General features: G+C 41.3%; 1 protein-coding gene across 1 annotated transcript; it reads left to right on the top strand.

Annotated features, from left to right (window-relative positions):
• The first annotated feature begins 2,650 nt into the window (after positions 1-2,650).
• Positions 2,651-23,430, top strand: CCNC (cyclin C). The gene is made up of 12 exons (XM_065400902.1): positions 2,651-2,789; positions 4,543-4,649; positions 8,163-8,247; positions 8,487-8,556; positions 10,109-10,160; positions 12,562-12,617; positions 15,675-15,710; positions 17,786-17,877; positions 19,439-19,506; positions 19,923-20,002; positions 22,151-22,269; positions 23,074-23,430. The coding sequence occupies exons 1-12, from the start codon at positions 2,758-2,760 to the stop codon at positions 23,126-23,128; spliced, it is 852 nt and encodes a 283-aa protein (XP_065256974.1). The 5' UTR covers positions 2,651-2,757; the 3' UTR covers positions 23,129-23,430.
• Positions 23,431-24,902: the final 1,472 nt, after the last annotated feature.

Raw genomic sequence — 24,902 nt, 5'->3', positions numbered from 1 at the left:
AACACTGTATAACTCCTGTCCTGTCAGACACTAGGTGTAAGATGGTTGTAACAGGTGGGCTAAAGAGACAACTAGGGTGAGAGGAGGCAGGAAGGGATGATGAGGTAAGAAAATGAACAGAACTTGGCAGCAAAAATACAAGTCCTTGCTTGCCATTTGTGGTAGATAGATAGATAATAACCAATTGCAACAAGAAAGTGAATGTCTGCATTCAGGTACATAAAAGGTTGTTATAAGGAGGAAGGAGAAAAATGGTTCTCCTTAACCTCCGAGGATGGGACAAGAAGCAATGGGCTGAAATTGCAGCAAGGGCAGTTTAGGTTGGACATTAGGAAAAACTTCCTAACTGTTGTCAGGGTGGTTAAGCACTGGAATAAATTGCCTAGGGAGGTTGTGGAATCTCCATCATTGGGGATTTTTAAGAGCAGGTTGGACAAACACCTGTCAAGGATGCTATAGATCAGTGGTTCCCAAACTTTAACAGCCCACGAACCCCGTTCACTAAATTGTGAAATCTCATGAACCCTCTCCTAAAAATGAATATTTCCAGGGATTTAAGTTTAAATTTCCTCAGTGTGATGGATGCGCTTGCTTTGCTCTGTATAGCTCTTGGAAGTCCGGAACCACTGGAGAAAGATAAAATCTCAGGTCTGATTCAGCATCCGGCACCGCTCTCCATGGGGTTCGGGCTGCTGGCTCCCCCGTTGACGGGGCAGGGCTCCAGCTGTCTGCCCTGCAACCAGGTCCCACCTGCTGCCTCCAATGCCCGGGGTCCTCTGACCACCATTAGTGACATTTTTCTGGCGAACCCCCTGAAAGGTTCTGGGAACCTCCAGGGGTTCGCGAACCCCGCTTTGGGAACCACTGCTCTGGATAATCGTTAGTCCTGCCATGAGTGCAGGGGACTGGACTAGATGACCTCTTGAGGTAGGGTGACCAGACATCCCGATATTATTGGGACAGTCCCGATTTTAAGACATTTGTCCCGCGTCCCGACCGCACATCGGTCGGGACGCCCTTTGTCCCGATATCAGGGACAGCTGACCGCACGCACCTGAAGTCCTGGGGCTGGTGGCACTTCCTGGTGGAGCAGCTCCTGGCGCCCGCCCACCGGCAGGAGCCTGCAGTGCAGCCCCTAGGCACAGAGGCGGAGGGGGTCTCCGCGTGCTGAACCGGCTTCCTCCTGCCCAATCAGAGCTGCGGGGCGGGGCTTGCAGGTGCCAGCAGTGGGCAGATAGCCCTCCGCCCCAACCCTAGGAGCCAGAGGGACCTGCTGGATGCTTCCTGGGAGCCGCCCCAGGTAAGCACTGCCGGGACTCCCCACCTTGCCCCCCAGCAGGTCCCTCTGGCTCTTAGGGTCAGGGTGGGGGGTAGGGGGCTCTCTGTGCGCTGCCTGCTCCTGCAAGCCCTGCTCCGTGGCTCCGGCAGCTCCCATTGGCGCTTTTCCCGGCCAATGGGAACCATGGAGCTCGTGCTTGTGGCGGGCGTAGCACGTGGAGACCCCTCGGCCGCCCCTGATCCTAGAAACCAGAGGGACCTGCCATATCCTTCCCAGGAGCAGCCGCCCCAGGTAGGCACTGCTGGGACCCCCCCGCCGCCAAGTCCCTCTGGCTCTTAGGGTGGGGGGGGGCGGTACGGGGCTCTGTGGGTTGCTCCCACCTGCAAGCTCCGCTCCGCGGCTCCGGCAGCTCCCATTGGCACTTTTCCCGGCCAACGGGAGCGACGGAGCTCCCACTTGTGGTGGGTGCAGCACGTGGAGAGTCTGGAGACCCCCCCTTGCTGCTCTGACCCTCGGAGCCAGAGACCTCCCAGCAGGGCTGGTGAGTGCAGCCAGGGAAGGGGAAAGGGTGTGATGGAGTGAGTGTCTGGGAGGTGTGTGGGGGGTGCTGGGCTGTGAGGGTGTGGAGGGCGCTGAGCAGTGGGGGAGGTTTGTGTGTTTTGGGGTGCTAGGCAGTGGGGGCCTGTTGGGGGGTGCTGGGCAGTGGGGGAGATCTGTGTGTGTCAGGGCACTGGAGGTCTGTGTGGGGCATTATTTAGTTGTGGTGGTGGGGCTGTGGGGAAGGGCACAGGGAGGGAGGAGAACTCTGGGGGGGGGGGTTCTGTGTGGGATGCTGGGCAGCTGTGGCTCTCCCTCTCCCCCCCCCCCCCCGCACCCCGCGCTTGCCCAATGTGTCCTGATATTTCACTCTTGCGGTCTGGTTACCCTATCTCGAGGTCCCTTCCAGTCCTACGATTCCATTCGGATGGCTACAGGGAATAGCTCATCTATGTCTGCTCTCAGACATCAGTGGGATACAAAGTGCAGCAGAGAGCAGGGAAAAGCCGCTGTCCCCGGTGCAAGGTGCTGCCCCAGCACGCAGCGCCCCACAGGCACCCCCGAGCCCGGCCAGCTGTGTGCACAAGGGTTCCTGGTGGTACATTTCTGCTCCCGCCCTTCAGCCGCTCCCGCCTTCCCAGCACAGCCGCCCTGCCGGTGACCCGGCCTGGCCCTCGCCAGCAGCCCAGCCGCAGCAGCCTGACCCAGACGCGCCCCCGGCCAGCCCAGCTCTCGCTTCCCCCGCCCGGCGGCGCGGTGGTTTCCAGGCGGAACCCGCCTGCGCGGGAACTGGCGCGCTCGGCAGTGTGCGCTGCCGGTCGGCGGAGCGAGGACACCACCGGGCTCCTGCCGCCGCCGCCTCCTTCCTCCTCCTCCTGCCGGGCTGAGCGGCGGGGTCGTCGGCAGCGTGACACAAAGCGGTCGGCTCCGGTCTCCTCTTCATGGCAGGGAACTTCTGGCAGAGCTCGCACTAGTGAGTGGCCCCCGCCCGGCCCGGGCCGCCTGGGGAGGAGGGGTGGCGCTGGGGCTCCTGGGGCTCAGTGCTGGGGGGTGATATGTGCAGGGGCTTGGGCAAGGCTGGGCGCAGCTGTCCGTGTGGCCAGGCTGCATCTGGGAGAGTTGGACTTGGGCTAGGGGTTGTGGAGACACAACAGTGTGACCTCGGGCTTTTAAATCCATCCAGACGCTCTTTAACCCGGTCCTTTGCCTAGTCACTTCAGTTTGCTCCCCCCCCCCCTTGTTTCCACCATAGAAAACTTATTAAACTTGTGTGGAAAGATGTAAGGTGGGGGTGGGGGAGCGCTTTACTCGATTTGGACAATGCCAATAATTTATGAATAATAATTAAAATACCTGTTCGTTCCTCTTCCCCCCCCCCCCCGGGTTTTGACACATCCAAATTGTGGGCCAGATAATGTGTTCTGGAAGACTGAATTTTTTTTTTAAACAGACAAAACAAAATTAAAAAATAAGAACATTTTCCAAGCAGTTGAGAAGGAAATATAGAGCATGAAATTAAGACTGGTGACAGAAGGAAGAATAGTGTGATGGGAGGAAAATATCTTTTAGCAAAATCAGGGATGTGACCATATAAAATAGGGTTCATAAGGGACTTATGATAGATGATTCATTGCTAATTAAAATGACTCAAATGGAAATATTTATAAACAAAAATAAACATGTTTTAGTAGCTAGAGCATATTGGTATCTAAATATTTAAAACAGCTGATCAGTTTCTCTGGCCTAGTAGCAATTTTCATGACACCTGCAGTTTAGCCATTTCCTTTCTCTTCTATTTTGTTCCTTGCTCACTTGGCTACCCTGATTATAATAATGGGGAATGTTCATGTACACACAAACTATTTACCAGTAAATCCCCAACTTTCCATCCCACTCCAGTGTATGTATACATAGGTGAACTTTCCATATTTATACATAGGATAAGCATGCAAAACTCATGACTGGACAAGCTCAAGAAGTATGATTATATGTAGGAAGTGGAAGTGGTTCAGTTAGACTCACACAGGTTAAGCATATGTGCAAATATTTGTATGAAGCATTTGAGTAATCCCAATTGAAGTAGTCAGATTAAAAATGTTGGCAACTAATTAAAAAAGGTAATTGTAGCATCAGTCAGTGGAAGGCCAACGTTTTAAACATTTTTTTTAAGCAGTTGTATATTGGGGTTGCAGAAGAAAAGTCACAAATGCTCCAGGAATGGCTGTGTAAATACTCCCTTCATGTCTAATAATATTCTGCACCAAGGAGAGAGAGAGAGAGGAATTGAAAAGCCTTTCCTGGAAGGAAAGGCCCCTTGAACTAAATATATAAGGTAGCCAAGAAGAACTGATAGAGTATCTCATTATTATACAAGAATGAAGAATGCAGATCAGTCTAGATTTGAGTATACAGAATTTTAAAAAGCATATTTGATAAAAATATAGAAAAATTGTCAGTTATTCATATGTTTTAATCAGTTTTATAAACATTTCAGCAACAATATTAAAAGAAATCCTCTTACTTTTTGTGAGTATTTTTCTAAAAGCCTGACTTTAATGACCCTAATGAATATTAATTTCACAAGCGTGCCTCTAGTATTGCAAGACTTTATTAAAGGGAACTGTCAGCCTTTTTGGTCCCCAAATGTAATCTGCAATCTAGTTGTGCTAGAGACACTACATAATGTTTGTGCATAGTTTTTAAAAATTGCTTTCCCCCCCGCCTAGTTTACAATGGATTTTGGATAAACAGGATTTGTTGAAGGAACGCCAAAAGGACTTGAAATTTCTGACAGAAGAAGAATATTGGAAACTGCAGATATTCTTTACTAATGGTAAAATGGTTTTATTTTTAGCTTAGCTGTTTAACCCATACTGTATTTACCATGTCTGAATTCACGTTTCAGTTGCTTAGAATATCTCATTAACATCTTATATACATTCTCTCAATCTATTTAACATGTAACTTTAAGTAATCTTTTATATATTATTCAGATTAGCTGTATTCTTAGTTGTATGAGGGGTTTTATAGATAAACTAGCTGCATATGTATTTCTCAGTTATGTTATGAAATTTCAATAAGCTTCCTCCTTATTTTCAGGAGGTTTCTGTAAAGACAAAAGGAGGGAGGGCAAAAAAAAGAAGTAAATTTATATGTAGAGGTTTAAAGGTTAGAATGTGGAGTTATTTAGGGCTTGATCCTGCAAGGTGCTGAACACTCTGGCCCTGACATTTAGGCACCGGAATAGTCCTGTTGGAGCAATGAGATACCTTTAAAAATCTGAGTAATGTAGGTGTTGCTGTACTCAGCATTGCAATGTTTAAGTCTCATTTTTAGAAGTGATTTAGGGCACATCCACACTGCAGAAAAAAAAAACCAAAAAATGTAGCAGTGAGTCTCAGACCCGAGTCAACCGATTTGGGCTTGTGCTATGGGGCTGATAATAGCAGTGTCGATGTTCCCGCTCAGGTTGGAGCCCGGGCTCTGAGATCCACCCCGTCACCAAGTCAGTTGACCCAGGCTCTGAGGCTCGCTGCTGCAGAGTTCCCCTCCCCGCCCCCCCCCAGCGTTAATGTACCCTAAGTCACTTTTGAAAATGAAACTAGGCTCCTAAATCAGTTAGGCATTGCAATGCTGAGCACAGCAATGCCTAAATAGCTTTAAAAATCTGGGCTTAAGTGCTTTGTGTCATAAGGATCGGAACATTTAAGTATCTTGCAGGACCAAGCCCTAAGGGAGAAAAGACTCTTAAACTAGCACTTTGTGCAAAGTGCGATTTAAATACTCTCTCTGAACCATCCTGTAAAGTAGGTGACATAGTATTTTCTCAGTTGTCTGGGAGGAGAAACCGAGGCAGAAAGGCTAGTGACTCTTTTGAGGACACTTACAGAGTTCACTCTAGTTTGCCATCCCCCACTTCTATGCTCAGATGCATTTCTCTTTGGCATAGCTATTCTTATTTACAATTACCAAGATTAAAGTACTCTGCAAAATCTGATCACAAATAATTAGGCTGTATTAACACTTATATAGTACAAAATAACTGAGTGAGTACTCGTGTTTATCTAATGGATTAACTATCCTAAAGTTCCTTGAGGACAAAGTAAAATAATATTCAGATTTTGTAATGCAACAAGATTTTAAAGGATACTGATAAGTTAACAATCACATATTTCCTTATTTATGTTACTCAGATTACTTTAGATTTATGAACACTAAAATATTTTAAAAATCTAACTTTTTCCATTGATGTTGCTTTTAGTTCTTCACTCCTCTTGGACAAAGAAAACAACAGACTAGTTTGTTTCATTTTCTGGTGAAGATTACCAGCTGATTAAATGAATGACACAGTCACTTGTTTTGTTACATACTTTTTAAGTTAGGTTTTTTTTAATCAGCTCTTACCATTGTCCAAAGAAGGACGTTTGTGACCACTCTCATCTGTAAGATTGTGGATGTTTACTAGAATTTATGCTCCCCTTGGAGTAGATTAGTTTCCTTTTCTGGTTTTCATGCACTAGCACAAAAGCTATGTTTGGGTTACAAGCTATTAAGAAAAATATTTCAACTTTAAACAGAAATGTTTTCATTTTTAAATCAAGTTTTTGAAATGGCTGTGAAAACACTTGTTAATATTAGATTTTTGTGAAACATTGGAGCTAAACAACCTAATAATTTTCTTTAAAATACTTCATTTGAAAGCTTCCATTTATAAGGTCTCTTTAGGCACTTATCAGTTAACTTTTTTTTTTTTTTTTTTCCTTTTCTAAATCTCACTTGATTTCTCTTTCTGGTCACATATGGCCCAACCATTCCCTCCTGCAGAAAAACCCCATGGGAAGGGAAAATGAACTTATAAAATTCTGTGTGGTTTACTGTGTGGATTTTTCTGATGCATCATCCCCAGTGTGAGGACAGCAGCATGTAGTCAGATCAGGGGACACAATACTGTAATTGTGCAAATGTCCCAAGATTAATTGGGAAGCTTGTGGCTATTGAGGCATTTATGCAGAGACATTTCATGTTGCAGCTTTGCCCCTTCCCTGGCAGCATTGCTTATTTATGAGCCTTGATGCCATTGGCAGCCTGGCCTTAGCTGTGCAGTACGCGGGCTCTCTCCCTGAGGGGGTGAGGAGGTCACAAGTCAGAGATAAGGACTTAGTCTTGCTTCGAGTAATGTTAACACATACCATAATTTTTTTCTCTGGAAAATCTGCTGGGTGGAATAAGGCTATTAAGAGTGACTTTCTCTCAGGTTCATCCCACCTCCAGCCAGCCATGCCCCCAGTAACTTCACATGACTCAACTGGGAGGCGTTTGTGTCCTTGAATGTGGGGAGAGAGCTTCTGTTGTCTGTGGGAGACAGTGGACAATGGTGCATGAGCAAACTAGACAATTACAAGTGCTTATATGCTTCTAATACAGTGTAAGATTCTGGCAATTTTTAATAATTTAAACGGCTTGCTTTCCCCATCTAATATACCACTGTTTGGTTTTTGTTGTACATACTTAAAATATATTTTGTGTAAACTAAATGACATAACTTGAGACCTCTGTATAAAAGGCACGATACTGATATGGCATTGCCATGCTCAAACTAACAGCAGAGAGGGAAATACAGGAAAAATAGCATGTAACAAAATGTAATGTTTCATTCCATCATTCTCTAATCCCACCTCTACTCTGTATCCCAGACTGACGCATCTAATGTGCTTGGCACCTTTCCTTTGCCTGGGAGGCCAAATGAGCTACCTGCACAGCTGACACCAGGGCTGCTTCTTGGCCAACTGGCAGAGAACACTTGTGATGGAGCAGCTGACTACTTCCTCTGGTCTCCCACCCCCTTTCCCTAGACTAAACATGTCACTTCTCCAACACCTGCTGCCTCTGCCAAATCCAGTGACCATGTTTATGTTGGCAGCTTTATTCAATTTACAATGCGTTTAAAAGTCATAGGTTTTAATTTAAAACATTTGAATTTAAAACATTTTAGACTGTAAAGTGGACACCCACATTTTACCCAGTGGAGGGCTGTGTAGTATGTGGTCACCTTTCCAAGGGACATGCGTAATTTGTACATAATGGAGCAAATTGTCATCCTCATCTTTAAGAAAAGGTCCAGTCCACATACACCACTGGGTGCAGCATGCATCCACTGCTATCAAAATGGCCTGCTGAAACATGGTCTCTGTTGAGCCAAACCTCTGAATTAAAAATGATGGCTGTCTGACAACACTTTAGAACCCTTTCAATTCAGTTTCTCCCATGGGCCCCACGTAGAGTGCCCAATAAATGGTACCAAATCATATTAAAACGCAACTTAAATATTTTGTTCATTTTTTTTAAGTCATCCAGGCTTTAGGTGAACATCTTAAATTAAGACAACAAGTTATTGCCACTGCTACAGTCTACTTCAAGAGATTCTATGCCAGGTAGGACTGTTTACTATGATGGTACAAGAATAAAGCATTTGTTAGGCAGATTTTGATAGCCCTTTAAAAGTGCAATAATAAAATAAAAATACCATTTTTGTTTGTGAATGGTGTAAAGCTTCTTTGTCGATAATGTTAACTTAAACAGTTTTTACTTTTCCAAAGGAAGTGTGGTGCTCTTGATAGATTAATCTTTCTACATGTGTAAAACAATATATAATTTTGTTATAACATTTCAGATATTCCCTAAAAAGTATAGATCCAGTATTAATGGCTCCTACGTGTGTGTTTTTGGCATCCAAAGTAGAGGTATGATGTATTATAATTTTCTAATGTAAAAGTATATGATATATTGGGGAGATGAAACATTTAGGGTTCTTAAGATTTTTTTGTTGTTTCCATGATTTGGGGGTTCAGACCTCTTTTTCTATGGATTTCCATATTGCTTTAGCATCAGAGAGAAAAGACCCAATAGCTGCTATTAAGTAGTACTTCATCTTTCACAATGTTGCCTGAGTTACTGACCTGTTTTCTCAACCCTAAAAGATCTTGGAGACTTTGACAGAGTGTTTAGATGATATTTTAATGTAGTTATTTATATATCTTAAATTGTGCTGCTGTTCTGTAAAATCTCCATTTTTATGTGGTTCAGTTTTGTCTTTTATGTATAGAAACTGGTTAAATGTTTACTCCAATTTTCAAATATAACTGATATTCTACTGTGTTTTTCACTGTATATGGGAAGGGATCTCCAGAATTTACCACACTTGCTTTTTTTAATTTCAATTGCAAATGCTGTAGCTATGATGTTTATTTTGAGAAAAGTGTGCGTAGTTGGATGGCAAAGGATATTGGTAAGGAGGAACCAGTCTTTCCAGCTGAAGCTCCCTGACTTTAGTATGGCTAGGGTCAGCAATGCCTGAGATTTGTTATAATCTGGAGGCTGTTCATGGCCCTTTGTGAAATAAAATGGTCTCAGGTCATTCTTTGATAGGTGTCCGCACCACCAGAAAACATACCTGCAACTGACAGACTTGTCATACAAGGGAATTTTACACACACACAAAATCTGCTGATGTTACAGCTGGTTCAGCTGAACCCTTGTTAGCACTAGTGGAAGGCTTGGTGTAGATGAAGCTTTGGCAGCATCCTGTGTGTGTGCAGTTTCTTTTTATCGTTGTGTTAATTTAATCTGCTGAAAATGGCAGACAGAAATAATAGATACACAGTTTTAATTTACACAGTATTGAAAACACTGGGTGCCACCAAAGCCTTGTCTATACTTGGACTCCCACTGGTGTTAAGAGAGCAGCTGAACTGGTGTTAGCACTGGTGGGAATTTTTCTGTAAAATTACCTGATGTAAATAAGGCCCTGTCTTCTCGGCTAATACTGCCAACAATAATGCATGGAGACTGAGCTACCCTTGAAACATTAGCAGTGGCTTTCTAGAACAGGGTTTCCTCTCAAACAAGATTGAGATGTATTGGTAGTGGGATGCTGAAGCTTGCAGTATGACTGCCTATTCTGTATGGGTACTATAAATAAATTCAGTTTTGTGAACCTGACATTTCTGAGTATTAAATGTTTGTTTCTATTAATTTTTAATGAGAACAGTGGAGTAATTATTAAATGAAAAAGTAACCTCTGTCGTGGTATAGCTTTACTTAAATAATTAACTCATTCTGATCACCTAAACAGAAATTTCATAGGGAAGAAAATATTTAGTTAAAATACAATGTAAAAAAAAACTCTAGGAAGAAAGCCCAGTGCTTTTAAACTGATAAATAGTGTGATCAAATGATATTTCAGCTAGTTCAATACTAACTGGGTCACCTCATTTACCGCTCTTCTTTGCTCAGGAATTTGGTGTGGTCTCAAACACAAGGTTGATTTCTGCTGCTACTTCTGTATGTAAGTGTAAATGATGTATTTGTTATACTATATTAAGGAGGCTATTTTCAGGGGAGAGGAGATGTTCACTTTGTTAAGAAATAGTTTCTTATCAAATCATGAGGGATTTTTAACCTTGCTCCATAAGGGCAATTCATTTACATCATTTGTGCTTTTAGGGGGAAAGACACCTGTTTTAAGTGTGTATGTGGAAGAAAAGGTCCTTTCTGTGTACCATTCTACACTGGTATCAATTCTGGTGGGAACATATCAGTCAAATCACAACTGAAAATAAGGTGCCATGATGATTATCCTAAATAAAGAAACCCTGAAAATCAGCTCTAGATTTCAATTCAACTAACGGTGTAAATCAGAAGTGTTGGGCCTTATTTGTCCTTTTTATCATGATTAGCTTTCGTAGAACTACTGCTCTGTTTGAGATTTTATTTTCATTTTAAAAATAAAAGATCTTCAGATTAGGATTCTACAAACTTTAGGATTCTATATTTTGACATTTGGAAAAAAGACTAAGGTTGTATATGATATGATCTTGTAAGGACTGACTTAAGTTAATGGGAAAAATATTTATATAGAATTCTGTGACTAAAAATACATCAGTACTGCAGTTAGTGGTAGGTTTGCCATTTTACATTAAAATCTTATCAAGAGTGCAGATTTGTGTGATAACTTTGTGCATCAATGAGGAAAGCAGATATGTATTGGATAAAGATAAAGGAGTCTAAATTTGATGTTAGTTTGCAGGAATCTTGCTTTTTTTTATAAATTCCCCTGCATCAGAATCCCATAGAGAAATGTCCTCTGTAGTGCTTTAAAAACAGAATACTCCACTGCACATGGGAGCACACATTGAGTGTGAGGACAATGCACAGGTGGCTTTTTTTTTTTTTAACATCACTTTTGTAGGTCTGTCTTCTGCCTGTGCCTCTGTTAGCAAAGCTTCTTCAGCAGTACAGGTTCAGCTGGTTGGTAGAGGACTTTGGAGAGGAGGGGAAAAAAGAATGAGTGGAAGAAATAGGAGATGCATAAAAGGAAACTAACAAAAAGGAAGACCTGCTAGTTAATTGAGGCAGTTTGGTCCTTTGCACCTTTCGCAGTGGCTAGAAGCACCGAGGAGGCAGTGTACACTTCTCCTTGGGGAGAAGGCACCTTAAATTGATCTCTAGCAACCTCTTCACTCTACCCCTGCAGTTGAGTGCAGGAAGAGCTCAATGGAGAGGTGGCTCCAGCATGCTTTGAAAATCATATCTTTTTCCCACAACTCTTCCAAAAAATTGGGATTCTTTTACCCTGACTTGCCTGAAAAAGTGTGGTGAGGAGACCTTTTCTGCTCAACTTCAGAGTCAATTAAAGAGCCATGATGAAAGGACTGTCCACTGATGGTGAACTGTAGTCTTGTTTCTGTTTGACACAGAGCAGTAACCTGCAACCGAGTCTATTCCTAAAACTTGGCTTGGTCAAGCTATAGTCTCCTCCACTTCTAATGCTGTTTTTCTTTGAGGCAGTGGTATACACAGGGTTCTCTTTTTAAAATTATTATAGAATTGTATTGTTTACATTAGTTTTTGGCTTCTTTGCATTGTATGTTGTTTCTGGTGTAAATTAAAAACAAGTAAATGAAGTTGCAGTAGTTTTCTGAATAAATAGTCCACATAATCATTGAGCAGTTCATTATTGTTTTTAATCTATCAAACAACTCAAAATTAAAATTACTCTCTTAATAGATCCTCCTCCCACTGACGTCAGTGGTGTAGTGACTTCAGCCAGAATCAAGCTATATGTTCTTCTTCAAGTGCTTGCTCATGTCCATTCAACTTAGGTGTGTGTGCTTGCCACATGCACCGGTGCTGGAAGTTTTACTGCTGAGGGAAAAACTTCCAGCACCGGTTCATGTGGCGAGCACACACACCTAAGTTGAAAGGGCATGATAAATGTCTATCAGGGATGGTCTAGACAGTATTTGGTCCTGCCATGTGGGCAGGGGACTGGACTCGATGACCTCTCGAGGTCCCTTCCAGTCCTAGAATCTATGAATCTATAAGCCTTAAATTACTCTCTCTCAGTATTACAGGGAACACTGTCTGCTCAGAAAATGTTAAATGTTGTCCATTGTGTCCAGAGGGGGAGTTTCTAAAATAGCTTTAAAAATGCATGATCTGACAGAACTGACAGTCTTTATTCAAATAATACTTCACCTTTCAGGAATTAAACAACTGAGTTATACAATTGAGTTAATTCTCCTCTGCCAAGTAGGATTGTTCTTTATGTATAGCAGTAGATGGTTAGAGGTCAAATAAGAGGGTTTGAGGCTCTACATACTGATGAACTAATAGAAATAAGTAAAGAAGAATATTTGATTTAATTTTGTCATTATTTTTAATATATCTCTCTCTTTTTACTACAGTGAAAACTAGGTTTTCTTATGCCTTTCCGAAGGAGTTTCCTTATAGGATGAATCATGTAAGTATGATATAACTCTAACAAATAAATACATAGACAAGCATGTGTGAGCAGGAATAAATTGTATGTTCTTCTTCAAGTGCTTGCTCATGTCCATTCAACTTAGGTGTGTGTGCTTGCCACATGCACCGGTGCTGGAAGTTTTACTGCTGAGGGAAAAACTTCCAGCACCGGTGCATGTGGCGAGCACACACACCTAAGTTGAAAGGGCATGAGCAATACATCTTGAAGAACACCAGTTACGGAAAAGGTAACTGTCTTTTCTTACAGGTGGAACAGCTCTGTATCATTAATAGGGTTCTACCAAATTCAAGGCCATGAAAAACGTGTCACAGACCGTGAAATCTGGTCTTCTGTGTGCTTTTACCCTCTACTATACAGATTTCACGGGAAAGACCAGCATTTCTCAAATTGGGGGTCCTGATCCAAAGGGGAGTTGCAGGGGGGTCGCAAGGTTATTTTAGGGAGGTTGTGGTATTGCCATCCTTACTTCTGCCTTCAGAACTGGGCGGCCAGAGAGTGGCAGCTGTTGACTGGGTGCCCAGCTCTGAAGGCGGCGCCCCCACCCCAGCAGCAGCACAGAAGTCAGGGTGGCAATACCATACCATGCCACCCTTACTTCTGCACTGCTGCCTTCAGAGCTGGGTGGCCAGAGAGTGGTGGCTGCTTACTGTGGGCGCAGCTCTGCAGGCAGCAGTGCAGAAGTAAGGATGGCACTACCATACCACAACTTCTGCGCTGCTGCTGGTGGTGGCTCTGCCTTCAGATCTGGGCTCTCACTGAACAGCCACTGCTCTCCAGCTGCCCAGCTCTGAAGGCAGCGCTGCCGCCAGCAGCAATGCAGAAGTAGGGGTAGTGGTACCGCAAACCCCGCCCCCCACATACACACAATAACCTTGCCTCCCTCCTCCCCCCCCCCCAACTCCTTTTTGGGTCAGGACCCCAACAATTGCAACATTGTGAAATTTCAGATTTCAATAGCTGAAATCATTAAATTTAATTTTTTTTAAATCCTATGACCGTGAAATTGACCAAAATGGACCATGAATTTGGTAGGACCCTAGTCATTAATTTAGTGACCTGACTTGTGCCATTCTGGCTCTGCATGAATATTTAGCTCCTTTGCCTTTTTATTTAATTCATATGGCTACAACACTGTGACTGTTTTATAAATTTAATACATTGTACTATTTTGTAACAAGAGGCAATTAAATCTCAATTTGGGGCCCAACTGAGCAAAAATTGCACCAGGCAATCCTTTGGAAACAAGTTTTTTTTCAGGTCTTCCATGGAAAAGTAAGTCCTATTCTTTGCTAAACAATTTCTAAGCAATATAGTTTCACTGTTATTTCAAAGTATTCACAATTAACTTTGGATTGGTTGTAGGGAAATTTTCTTTGGGTAACCCACATCCATGCTTGCAGTTTCTTTATGAAAGAGTTACTTGTTGTATCACTTACTTTCCTTAAATTAGTAGAAAGAAATATTATAAAGGGAATAGAGAAATAAAGTGGGACTGAATAAAATAGCAGTAATTATACAGCAGTTGGTTACCAAGTACACTGCTCCAGGGTAGATCAAAGTAATTCCAGTTCCTGGGATACTCACCAGGCCTACACATGGGAACAGTTGGCTCATGTTAAGGGTTTTTTATTTTTGTCCCCGATATTTAATCTGTAGTAAAAATCTGTCCATTTTTCTACAACTCTTATTTAGAGTTAAGAAATTTCCAAGTGTTTTGAAGGCAAGATCTTTGGTAATGCAGCCTCACAATGATGAGGGGATTGGTGCAGATTTTATTAATGTAATATATTTTTTTCAAATTTACTTCCTTTTAGCTTTTACTATTATATTCCCAAAGGCCAAGCATGTCTCCATACACTCTTGGTAACTGTGATATATAATAAGATACTACTAAATTCTAATCTCAATATATTTTTTCATTTTCATTTGTACGGTTCTCCAAAAGAGCTGGCCAGCCCTATGTTATATATTAATTCTTCTTTAAATCTTGATATAGATCCCTGGGGCAATGCTGTGCTGCTATTTTAGGGTCAAACTCAAAGCCACATAAAAGTATAATATTGACCAGCACTGCTATTCTGGTTCTTGTTGAGTCAGCATTCAGTTTATAGAATTGTATGATGCATCAAGGTGTGGTACCTGGAACCGATACCACAGGAAACTTCAGCATACCCAATCTCTTAGTAGATACCTCTGAAATTACTTATTGGTAATGAAATATGTGATTGGAGGCTGGTAACTGACATTCCTACTCGCCACATAATTATATTAGAAATGTTAAATGTCTTCTAGTTTAGTGTAACACATTGCCATCATTATAGTTCATAGACTTTCTTAATATACAGGAAAATATTGCTTGCTTTAACTGAACAAATGCAGTCTAGTCCCCTTCTTGTGGTGCTAAACCATCATCCTGAGTCTTGAATATGAGATATCTTGTCTTGAAGTCTATAATTTGACAGAATATTTTAGTAACATTTTATATTCTAATATCCTATGCATCTGTCAATATGCCAGATATCCCTTATATTTCATTTCAGTCTTTGCTGTAACAGTAGAGAAACTAAACCTACAAAGGCGCAAATGCCCTCAACTGTTTTTAACCTCCAATGAAGTTGGGGGCACTCAACCCCTTGAAAGATCCGGCCCCACATGAACAAAGGCATAAGTACTGTAAATGAAATAGTCTACAGAACATATTCATATAACAGTTAAATGAAAATACTTACGTACATAGCAGTGACAGAAAAAAACTGTCCTTAGAAGTGGAGTGGTTATTAAAATGATGAGACAGTTGACTAACTAAAGATGTTTTCTGTTGAGATATTTCTTAATTGGTTTGTAGTATTTCTATAAAAGATATTTTGGAATTGGTGAAAGCTCTTGGGAATGACTGGGATTTCTTGTGCAATTCGTAGTATATGGAAATGCTTATATGTAGAAAAATGTATTGGTCTGGATACTGATTAACCCTTTACTCTCTTTCCTGTTATGAGAAAATTGTTGCTTAATTATATTTTTAATTCTTTGCAGATATTAGAATGTGAATTCTATCTTTTAGAATTAATGGTAGGTGTCTTTCTTTCTCTTACTACCACATTAGTTTATTTTTACCTAGCAAGAATGTTCTGGATTCTGTACATATGAAATAATATGTATGGAGCTGCCATTTGTTTTTTCAACCTGAGTTTCATTGTTGAGGTTCTTATTGTCCCCTTTTCTCAATTAACTTGTGTTTTCGAATATATGGAGGTTAGCGACTCCCTGTATTTAGGTTGCTTACCATTTTGCACTGTAAAGATTCTAGTGATCATTTTTGAAAAACTCGAATACAGTACTTCCATTATGTGCAGAAGGACTCTGAAATTTAACAGGCTGAAGACCATAGGGTCAGAGATAGAGATGTATCTTTTGTACCAAGAAATTCTGTTCAGGTTTGGCAGAGAGAAACTTTTGAAAGTCACTATTTTCCTTTCAGCAAAACTTTGGCAGCATGCCAAAATAATAACTGAATGTGAACATTCAAATTCTCACAGTGCAAATCTGAAGATAAATTCATTAATATTTTTGAAGCATTCAGATATTAGAATGATTAGTGCTCTAGAAAATACCACAAGGAAATTAATAATTCTGTATTCATTGCAGGGGTTGGATGGTGTCCTTTTAAGACATGGCCACATGTTGATAATGAAGATAAAAATAAATATTGAACATCTGCCTCATTCCCTGAACATTGTCCATCTTGTGCACTGAATGAGGCAGAGGTCCTGTGGAACAGTACAATCATGTAGTTAAATATTTAGTGTTCAAATAGTATGTGATCATGTAACTAGAGACTGTAGTATGATGCAGTGCAGGAGGCCGAATTAAGGTTGCATAGGGAACCTAAAATTTGACATTTCCTAACTTTTGAATGCCTACTCTACAACCTAAATAATGTTATTTTAACATAGGTTTTTAAATATGTAATTGTATACATTTGTAATGTTGCCACTACCTGTATCCAGTACTATAAAGCACTTAAATGTACCAAATACAGGTGTGCAGTTCTTGGAATTGCCCAAATACTAAATAATTTATTTAGTGTCTACATCTTCAGAGCATCACACCAATATTTAATTAACTTGACTCTTTGTTAGGGTGGTTGTTGGGATTATCTTAATTTTTATAGTGGAGGAAGTGAAACGGAGGCAGGGAGGTTAAGTGACTTGTCCCAGGCTGCAGAGGGAGTCAGCTCAGATAACTAGACTACACTTCACATAACTAGTACCAGAAAGAGGAGCCTTTTTAAATGCATGATAAGGATATAAAACATAGGTTAATTTTTGTAAATATGGAAAAACAAATAGTTGAAGGTACTGCAGCAATGAAATGTCCCAAATTCCCTGTATTTGACTTTCGGTGTTTTTGTAAAAGGAGTAATATTTCTTTTGTTGAGAAAGAGGTGTTTTGAATATCGGTGTCCTGTGCTGTACTTAGGAACAGTCTCTGATCTTGATAATTAATCAGACATCAATTGCAACTGACTTTATTTACAGAAAGTTACTTTTTGTGACAATTAACATTTCCCCCCTGAAACAATGTACAGGCAATATTTGATTTCAGCTTTGTGTGTAGCACACATTCACTGACACAGCCCTCCAGGGTTGCATACCTATAGTTAACTATTGTTGGGAGGCGAGGGGGGTCTTTGTTCTTCCTTGTATACTCCAACCTTAAGAGTAAGGAAGAAAATTCAGAGCTGTGTAGACTTTTAAAACCAGTGTCAGTTATTCTGGCAAGCTTCTCATGTATGGTATTATTTAGTGACAGACTGTTTTCTGGCAGCGTTTTGAATTTTCAGTTGGGAATTACGGGTTTGTAGGCAAAGAAGGTTTCAGTGTGCTGCAGATGTGGCACTTTGCCTCTCTCAGGGAAAAGAAAAGGACATTGACAGACTGGCAATCAGTCTATATAATGGTATTTTAGGAGAGTGCTTCCCTCATTATCCCAGAATTAGGGTGTCATGATGCTAAAATATATGAAACTGAAAGGGAAAATAAAGGGAAAAAAACCTGATTGTTAAATCAACATTTATAATGCAAACTGATGACAGTGTATTTTCTATTATAATTATAATTTGATTTTTTTAAACTTGTTTCTAGGATTGCTGTTTGATAGTGTATCATCCTTATAGACCTTTGCTCCAATATGTGCAGGATATGGGCCAAGAAGACATGCTGCTACCCCTCGCATGGTAATGAAGACAAAGGTTAATACTAGTGCATCCTTTCAGTAGGAAAGCTAACTTGAAAAAAATAAAAAACTTCAGAGATGGTCAAGTACAAGTTGGTTTGGCCAGGTCTAAACACAAAGTGGCAGCAATTTATTGATGTAAATGTGTCTACATAGGGGTTGACAGTGGTGTAACTATTCTGTTTTTAAACTGATTTTAAACTTGTGTGTAGACCAGAACTAGTAGCACAGTGCCTGCCCTGCTAAATAATGAACATTGAATAGAGATGCTCTTTCCCTGCTAATGTGAAAGCTTTTTGTTGTACCTTGTCATAGTAGAACGTCAGAAGTAGTATACAGTTGATCTGTTCTTTTAGATCAGTGATTTTCAAACTTTTTAGGCTGCGTACCCCTTTCCAAATAATGTCGTCTACACAAAGTGCTCCCATCTGAGATAGGCAGATTCTATGTGTGTATGTGTGGGTGGGTGGGTCACGGGCAGAAATCTGGAATGGCCCTCCATTTAGCAATAGCTTCTAGAGGATTTCCAACTGAGGTGTGTGCACCCCCCCGCCCCACACAGAGGCCTGGAGGAACATTCAGGGGGGTGAGTAATGACGCCAGGTGGCTTGGGCCAGCCCTGCGCGGTGGGGCTCGGGGAGGAAATGCCACCTCCACCCCTGACTCACCTCAGCAGGCCACCCACCTGTCTGGGTTGGGGGGGGGATGCACCTAAAAATGGTAACTCAAAAGCGGGGCTCAACTCCTTGCAACCTCCCCCTGCCCCAGACAGGCTGGGTGGCCCGCTGAGCTGAGTCAGGGGTGGAGGTGGCACTCCCTCCTCAAGCCCATCCATGAGGCGCTGGCCCAAGTCGCCTGGTGTTGCCACTCGCCCTCCCTGAGAACTTTCTTCAGGGTCCCCCATTAGGGGTACGATCCCCATAGTTTGAAAACTTTCGTATTAAATAAAATGCATTGTGCACCATTACAGGATTTTTCTCGCGTACCCCCTGATGAGAGTATGCGTACCCCAGTTTGAAAACCACTGTTTAGATTAACAAAGCTTGGTTTTTAAAATAAAAATATGCAATAAAAAATTTAGCCTATGCCACTCTGGACTGTCTAGTAGAAGCCAAGAGCTCCTGAATTATAACTTAAACTCAGACATGGACTCCCTCTGTAGCTTTTTTGCCCTTGTTTCCTCCTCCATAAAATGAGGATTATAATACTTCACAGGAAAGCTGTGAGGATTGGTTGATGTTGACAATTTTATGATGAATCTTCAAAATACTTTGCAAAGCAACATTTTATTAGGAAGCAAAATATACTTCTAAGTAGTGCTTAGAAGCAAACCATTACTATGGTCACCTGGGAATGAATCAAAAGATTCAAGATGAGAAGTGTGTGTACATGGATACAGATATTCATGATTTCCCCCACCTTTATTTCTGACTGCCTTAATGTAAAAAAAAAAAAAAAAAAGTCCTCCTAACTTTTAAAATAAAAACGGATGGTAACTTCTGAAGTAAAATGAGAATAAAGGTGAACAACAGGGTGTTTATCTACTACTTTTGTTTGCACAGGAGGATAGTGAATGACACATATAGAACTGATCTTTGTCTACTGTACCCTCCCTTCATGATAGCCCTAGGTAGGTAACAAGTTCAACTATTTCACTGTATCTGAATGGTTTCATCTTGCATAGTGTTCCATGAATGGGCATTTCTTAGCAAATCCACTGTATTAAAGAATGTTGATTTGTTATCCCCACCATCTCCTTCAATTAGCACATCAGATGTTATTGACCGTGCAGTCATATGGCTTGAAACTCTAGCAAGAAACCGGAAAGCTTGATTCTGAGCTTAATCCTTGAAAACTATGACTTGGAAGTGTTGTAGAATAGACAGTGGTAAAGGGAGGCAGAAACACTCAGAATTATAAAGAAGGAAATAATAGTAGAAAACGTATTCTGAAAATTATTTTCATTTACAAACATCTGTTCTTGTTACAATAAACAAACTAATCTTTGTTCAGTAGACATGTTCCTACACTTATTTTACTTTGCAGCTTGCCTACATGTGGCCTGTGTTGTCCAGCAGAAGGATGCAAGGCAGTGGTTTGCTGAGTTGTCTGTTGATATGGAGAAGGTATTTTTTTTTCTTGATACATACTGACCAGAAAGATATGTCATTAATATTATAAATTGATATTTTGCATGCCTATCATTTAGATCAGGGATCGGCAACCTTTGGCACACGGCCCGCCAGGGTAAGCCCCCTGGCAGGCCGGGCCGGTTTGTTTACCTGCCGCGTCCGCAGGTTCGGCCGATCGCGGCTCCCACTGGCCGCGGTTTGCCGCTCCAGGACAATGGGGGCTGCGGGAAGCGGCAGCCAGCACATCCCTCTGCCTGCGCCGCTTCCCGCAGCCCACATTGGCCTGGAGCGGCAAACCATGGCCAGTGGGAGCCGCGATCGGCCGAACCTGCGGACACGGCAGATCAACAAACCGGTCCGGCCCGCCAGGGGGCTTACCCTGGTGGGCTGCGTGCCAAAGGTTGCCAATCCCTGATTTAGATTTATACTCTTGTTAAATGATGCACACTATGCACTGTTAAACTTAGACAGGAGTTGGATGGGAGACATCTCGAAAAACCCAGGTATTTCAGGAAGAGGACTTGGTGATTCAGTGCATAGCACTCTGTCCTCTGAGCCAATGCTCAAGCACAGAGTGCTTCTGGAGTTGTCATCTTTCAGATGAAACATAAAACTGAGCTCTTGTTTAGTTGTGGTCATTAAATAGCCTATGGCATTTTTCACAAAATAAAGGTGTTAGCCCAAGCATTCTGGCAAACCCCAGTGTGGGCAATTCTGCCTAATTCTTCCTGCAGTGTCAGTTGCTTATTCGCCATTCTTATTTTTAATATAACTGTTCTGTAGTTTCCACAGTGCTTTACACACAGCAAATCTTTCTGGATGAAAAGCACTATGACCCCAATTCATTAAAGCACTTAAGCTCATGCTTAAGAGCTTTGCTGAACCAGGCTATATGAATCACACTTTTGGGCTTGACTGCACGGCACAGTTGCAGATTGTTGTGCATACAAGTGTAAGGTAAAATGAGTTGAACACGAAAGGGAGTACAGGGGGAAACTACTCTGTACCAAGGGGTGATGCTACATAGCTACCAAGTTACTCCTGCTATTGAACATATTTGTGTGTTTAGACTTCCCACTTCTGATACTAATGACAGTCTAGGCTTAACAGTTCACATCACCAGACTCCTTAGCCAATTGTGACTCTGATTTCAGAGATGTATGTTGCTTCCATGGTGCTCAATGCTTTATCTGAACTCAGGGTTTTTTTTATTTGTTTGTTTTACTATCTAACATTTTAAGTCAGTGATTGCCAATGTGAGAGCCATACATCACATGCAATCCTTGCTTAGTAAAAATATTGCACTAGAAAGTCTTATTTGTAGAGGTTAGTAGGAAGAGAGGGCAGAGCTAAGACAACCACAGAGCAAAAATAAGTGGTATGAATAAAAAGAGAATAAATTATAATAGGTGAAAAAAATCAAAAATTGGTAGACAGTACTTTGGCAAACAAAAGAGCTGCTCTGGGAATGTTACAGTTCATAGGACAAAATAGTTGTGCACTGTTCAGCCCCTCCCCTCCTCTAGGATACTTAAACCAGTGGTTATCAAACCAGGGTCCACGGAGCACCTGTGGTCTGCAGACCACTTGCTGGGTGATCCATGGAGAGCTGGCTGGTTATATGCTACTGCCTATCCTGGTTACCAGCTGCTAAATAGCCTTAAAAGAAGCTAAAAATACATTCCTAATATTATTTTTCCATGTAACAGGTGGGATGTTCAGTTTTTGTTGGGGAGAAAAAAAGTGGTTTGCGTAATTCTGAATGGGAGGCAAAGTGGCCCAAGAGAGACTTTCTGTTTGCAGTATCATAGAAATGCAGGGCTGGAAGGGATCTCGAGACATCAAGTCCTGCCCTCTGTGCCTGAGGCAGGACCAAGTGAATCTAGACCATCCCTGACAAGTGTTATGATGTAATTTACCTTAAGGAAAAGCTTTAGAACCCCTGAGCTAGACCAAGATGCTCTCAGCTATCTGTGGAAATAGTTAAGATTGCTAAATTGTTGAGACTGATGTGAAAGCCACTCTGATATAGAGAAAGCATCATACTTACATTTTGGTTGGTTGGTGGCTACACATTTGTATGGGTAGTGATGAACACAGAACCACTACAGTATCTGATCTCAAATCTCTCTTTCTAATTAGATTTTGGAAATAATCAGGGTCATTCTAAAACTGTACGAACAGTGGAAGAACTTTGATGAGAGGAAAGAAATGGCTACTATTCTTAGTAAGATGCCTAAACCGAAACCACCTCCAAACAGGTACTATAATGTTTTTAATTTTCTTTTTTCATACCACTTCATATATTGTACAAATGTCTTAAACTAGACACTTCCTCTTAAAACACAAGCGAATATTTCATTGGGGCATAGTAAATATGTTTACAGTGCAGATCTTTCCATGATAGACTCACTCCTATTTATTAGTTTGGGAGCCACGAAGAAGAGTTGCTTCTGGCTGATAAGAGAGTAGTTTTAAACATTTTTTTAATGTTAGATGTTCTCATTAAATTCATTTAATGAGAACATCTTCGATTCAGTTCAGCAAACATAAGAAACTTCATTTACATGAGTTCACTATAACTAGGAAGGCCTGACTGCTCAGAACTGTGCATGTACAATTTTATGCAAAATTTGCTTGTGTAGGTACTGTGATTGGGTGTTGTGTAAATTGACAATCTGCACATGCAAATCAAAACTAAGGTGCAAATATGTGAGCTTAATTACGGTAACTGCAGAGGTAAATTGGATGCGCAATTGGACACGGTGTTTTTGCATGTGCAGTTTTGAAAATCAGGTCCTTCAAGTACTGGTTGTTTTGCATGCTTTCTAGTGGAATTAATTTATGTAGACCTAGTTATCAAAACAGTGAGTTTTTAATTGCATAGAGTTGGGAGAGGCAAAAAAAAAAAATGCTCTGAATTTTGTGTCTAAAGATTCTTCATTTCAAGAGGCTTTTAGTGCTTCATCTTCTAGTGCACAACAATAGTTCTTCCTTTCTTAAAAGCTAGCAATGTAACGAATATACATTTTGTATCTGAAATATGTATTTCTCCCTCCAAACAGTGAAGGAGAACAGGGTCCAAATGGAAGTCAGAATTCCAGCTATAACCAGTCTTAAGACATTCCAAAGAACTTTATTATGGACCACTTTGGATCAAGACATACTGGGAACTTAATTGTGTTCATGAAATGGACAGAAGGTTTTAATAATGTCTTTGACAAAGAACTTGAAGAATAAATGGCTTGTTTCTATCAAGCATGTTGAAAGCTTTTTCTTTAAAACTGCATGAACCCCTTTAACACTGGAACAACCGTATTAGCAAGATTTTTCAATGTAAGGCATTCAAAAGTTTTGAACAGAGCTTCAAAAGATTCACACATCCACTTCAGTATTAATAGCTGAATACTGTTTTGTTTGTTTGCTTTCAGAAAAATGTAGATTGTCATTAAAGTGAAGATTATTTTTTAAATTACAGTAACGAAGCTCGTTGATTTTAATGACCCTGTGTCTTTTATCATTTTGTTTGTTACTGAAGGAGGACAGTGTATAAATCAGGGGTCGGCAACGTTGGCACGCGGCTCGCCAGGGTAAGCACCCTGGCGGGCCGGGCCAGTTTTATTTACCTGCTGACGCGGCAGGTTCGGCCGATCGCGGCCCCCGCTGGCTGCGGTTCGCCGTCCTGGGCCAATGGGGGCGACGAGAAGCCGCGGCCAGCACATCGCTCGCCCGCGCCACTTCTCGCCGCCCCCATTGGCCCAGGACGGCGAACCGCGGCCAGCGGGGGCCGCGATCGGCCGAACCTGCCGCGTCAGCAGGTAAACAAAACTGGCCCGGCCCGCCAGGGTGCTTACCCTGGCGAGCCGTGTGCCAATGTTGCCGACCCCTGGTATAAATCTTGTCATTTACCTAGTTTGTTTTATAGCTAAGGAATATTATAAAAAAAACAACTAATCTTTCAGCAACAAAGGCTGCAAAAACCTGTAAAAAATGTTGTGAGTTTCAATGAAAACAGTGCAGGAAAGAAATTAAGTTCCTCTTCTGGACTGAAGTGATGCTGTTTTACTCAGTACATGTAGCTTGGATATTTTTCCACAAAACCTAGTAGCCCAGCTTACCAGAAAAGTGCAATATGTATAGTGGACATTTGAAAAGAACCTCAGTTTTCTTCACCATTTCAAATATTAGGAATTTTAAAAAGTTTATAAATTATTTGCAAGTACTACACTGTGCAATCCTCAAATGTTTTAGAAGCACATAGCAATATTATCCAGATATGATTATCTTTTTTATTGTGGATTTTTTTGGTACAAAAAGGTATATACTGTTAGTCTGCCTTCATGTTATGAATTTGAGATTTTGTAGAAGTTTACTGAAAGGAACAAGCTTCGTCCTGGCTGTTTTAAAATGTGACTAAGAGTAGCTCTTAAGAATTACTGCAATGGGATTCTTTTGTTACCTACTTGCTGGACAAAATGAGTTTCCTTCAACCCACCGGTTGTAGCCTACATTCCTGAGTCATGCAGAACTTCCCACACAAGTCAGGATTTGGCCCTGAAGATTTTAATGTTTTGTCCCCCTTGCCTAACAACTTGTGTACTATTTAATTCTCAACTGAAAATGCTGATTTGCCCACAAATAAAAGCTGAATGATAAAAACTGAAGTCCAATAGTTTTTGTCCAATCTAATTTTTTTCCAAAGCATAGTAACACATTACACAGGTCTAAAATATAGACAATAAGTGCTTGAAAAACCTAGCCAGATGGACCTTGTTAATTCTAAAACTTGACCATTTAAAAACCACCTTATTTTTTTGTAGTCCTCTACTGGACTCTCATTCAATGAAGTGCAACTAAAATGTGGTTTTGTATGCAATCAATGAGGCTACTTGCA

Source organism: Emys orbicularis, chromosome 3 (genome assembly GCF_028017835.1).
Source record: "Emys orbicularis isolate rEmyOrb1 chromosome 3, rEmyOrb1.hap1, whole genome shotgun sequence".
NCBI classification, from domain to species: domain Eukaryota; kingdom Metazoa; phylum Chordata; order Testudines; family Emydidae; genus Emys; species Emys orbicularis.
The sequence above is the reverse complement of the archived record's forward strand: the minus strand, read 5'-3'. Positions and strand labels throughout refer to the sequence as shown.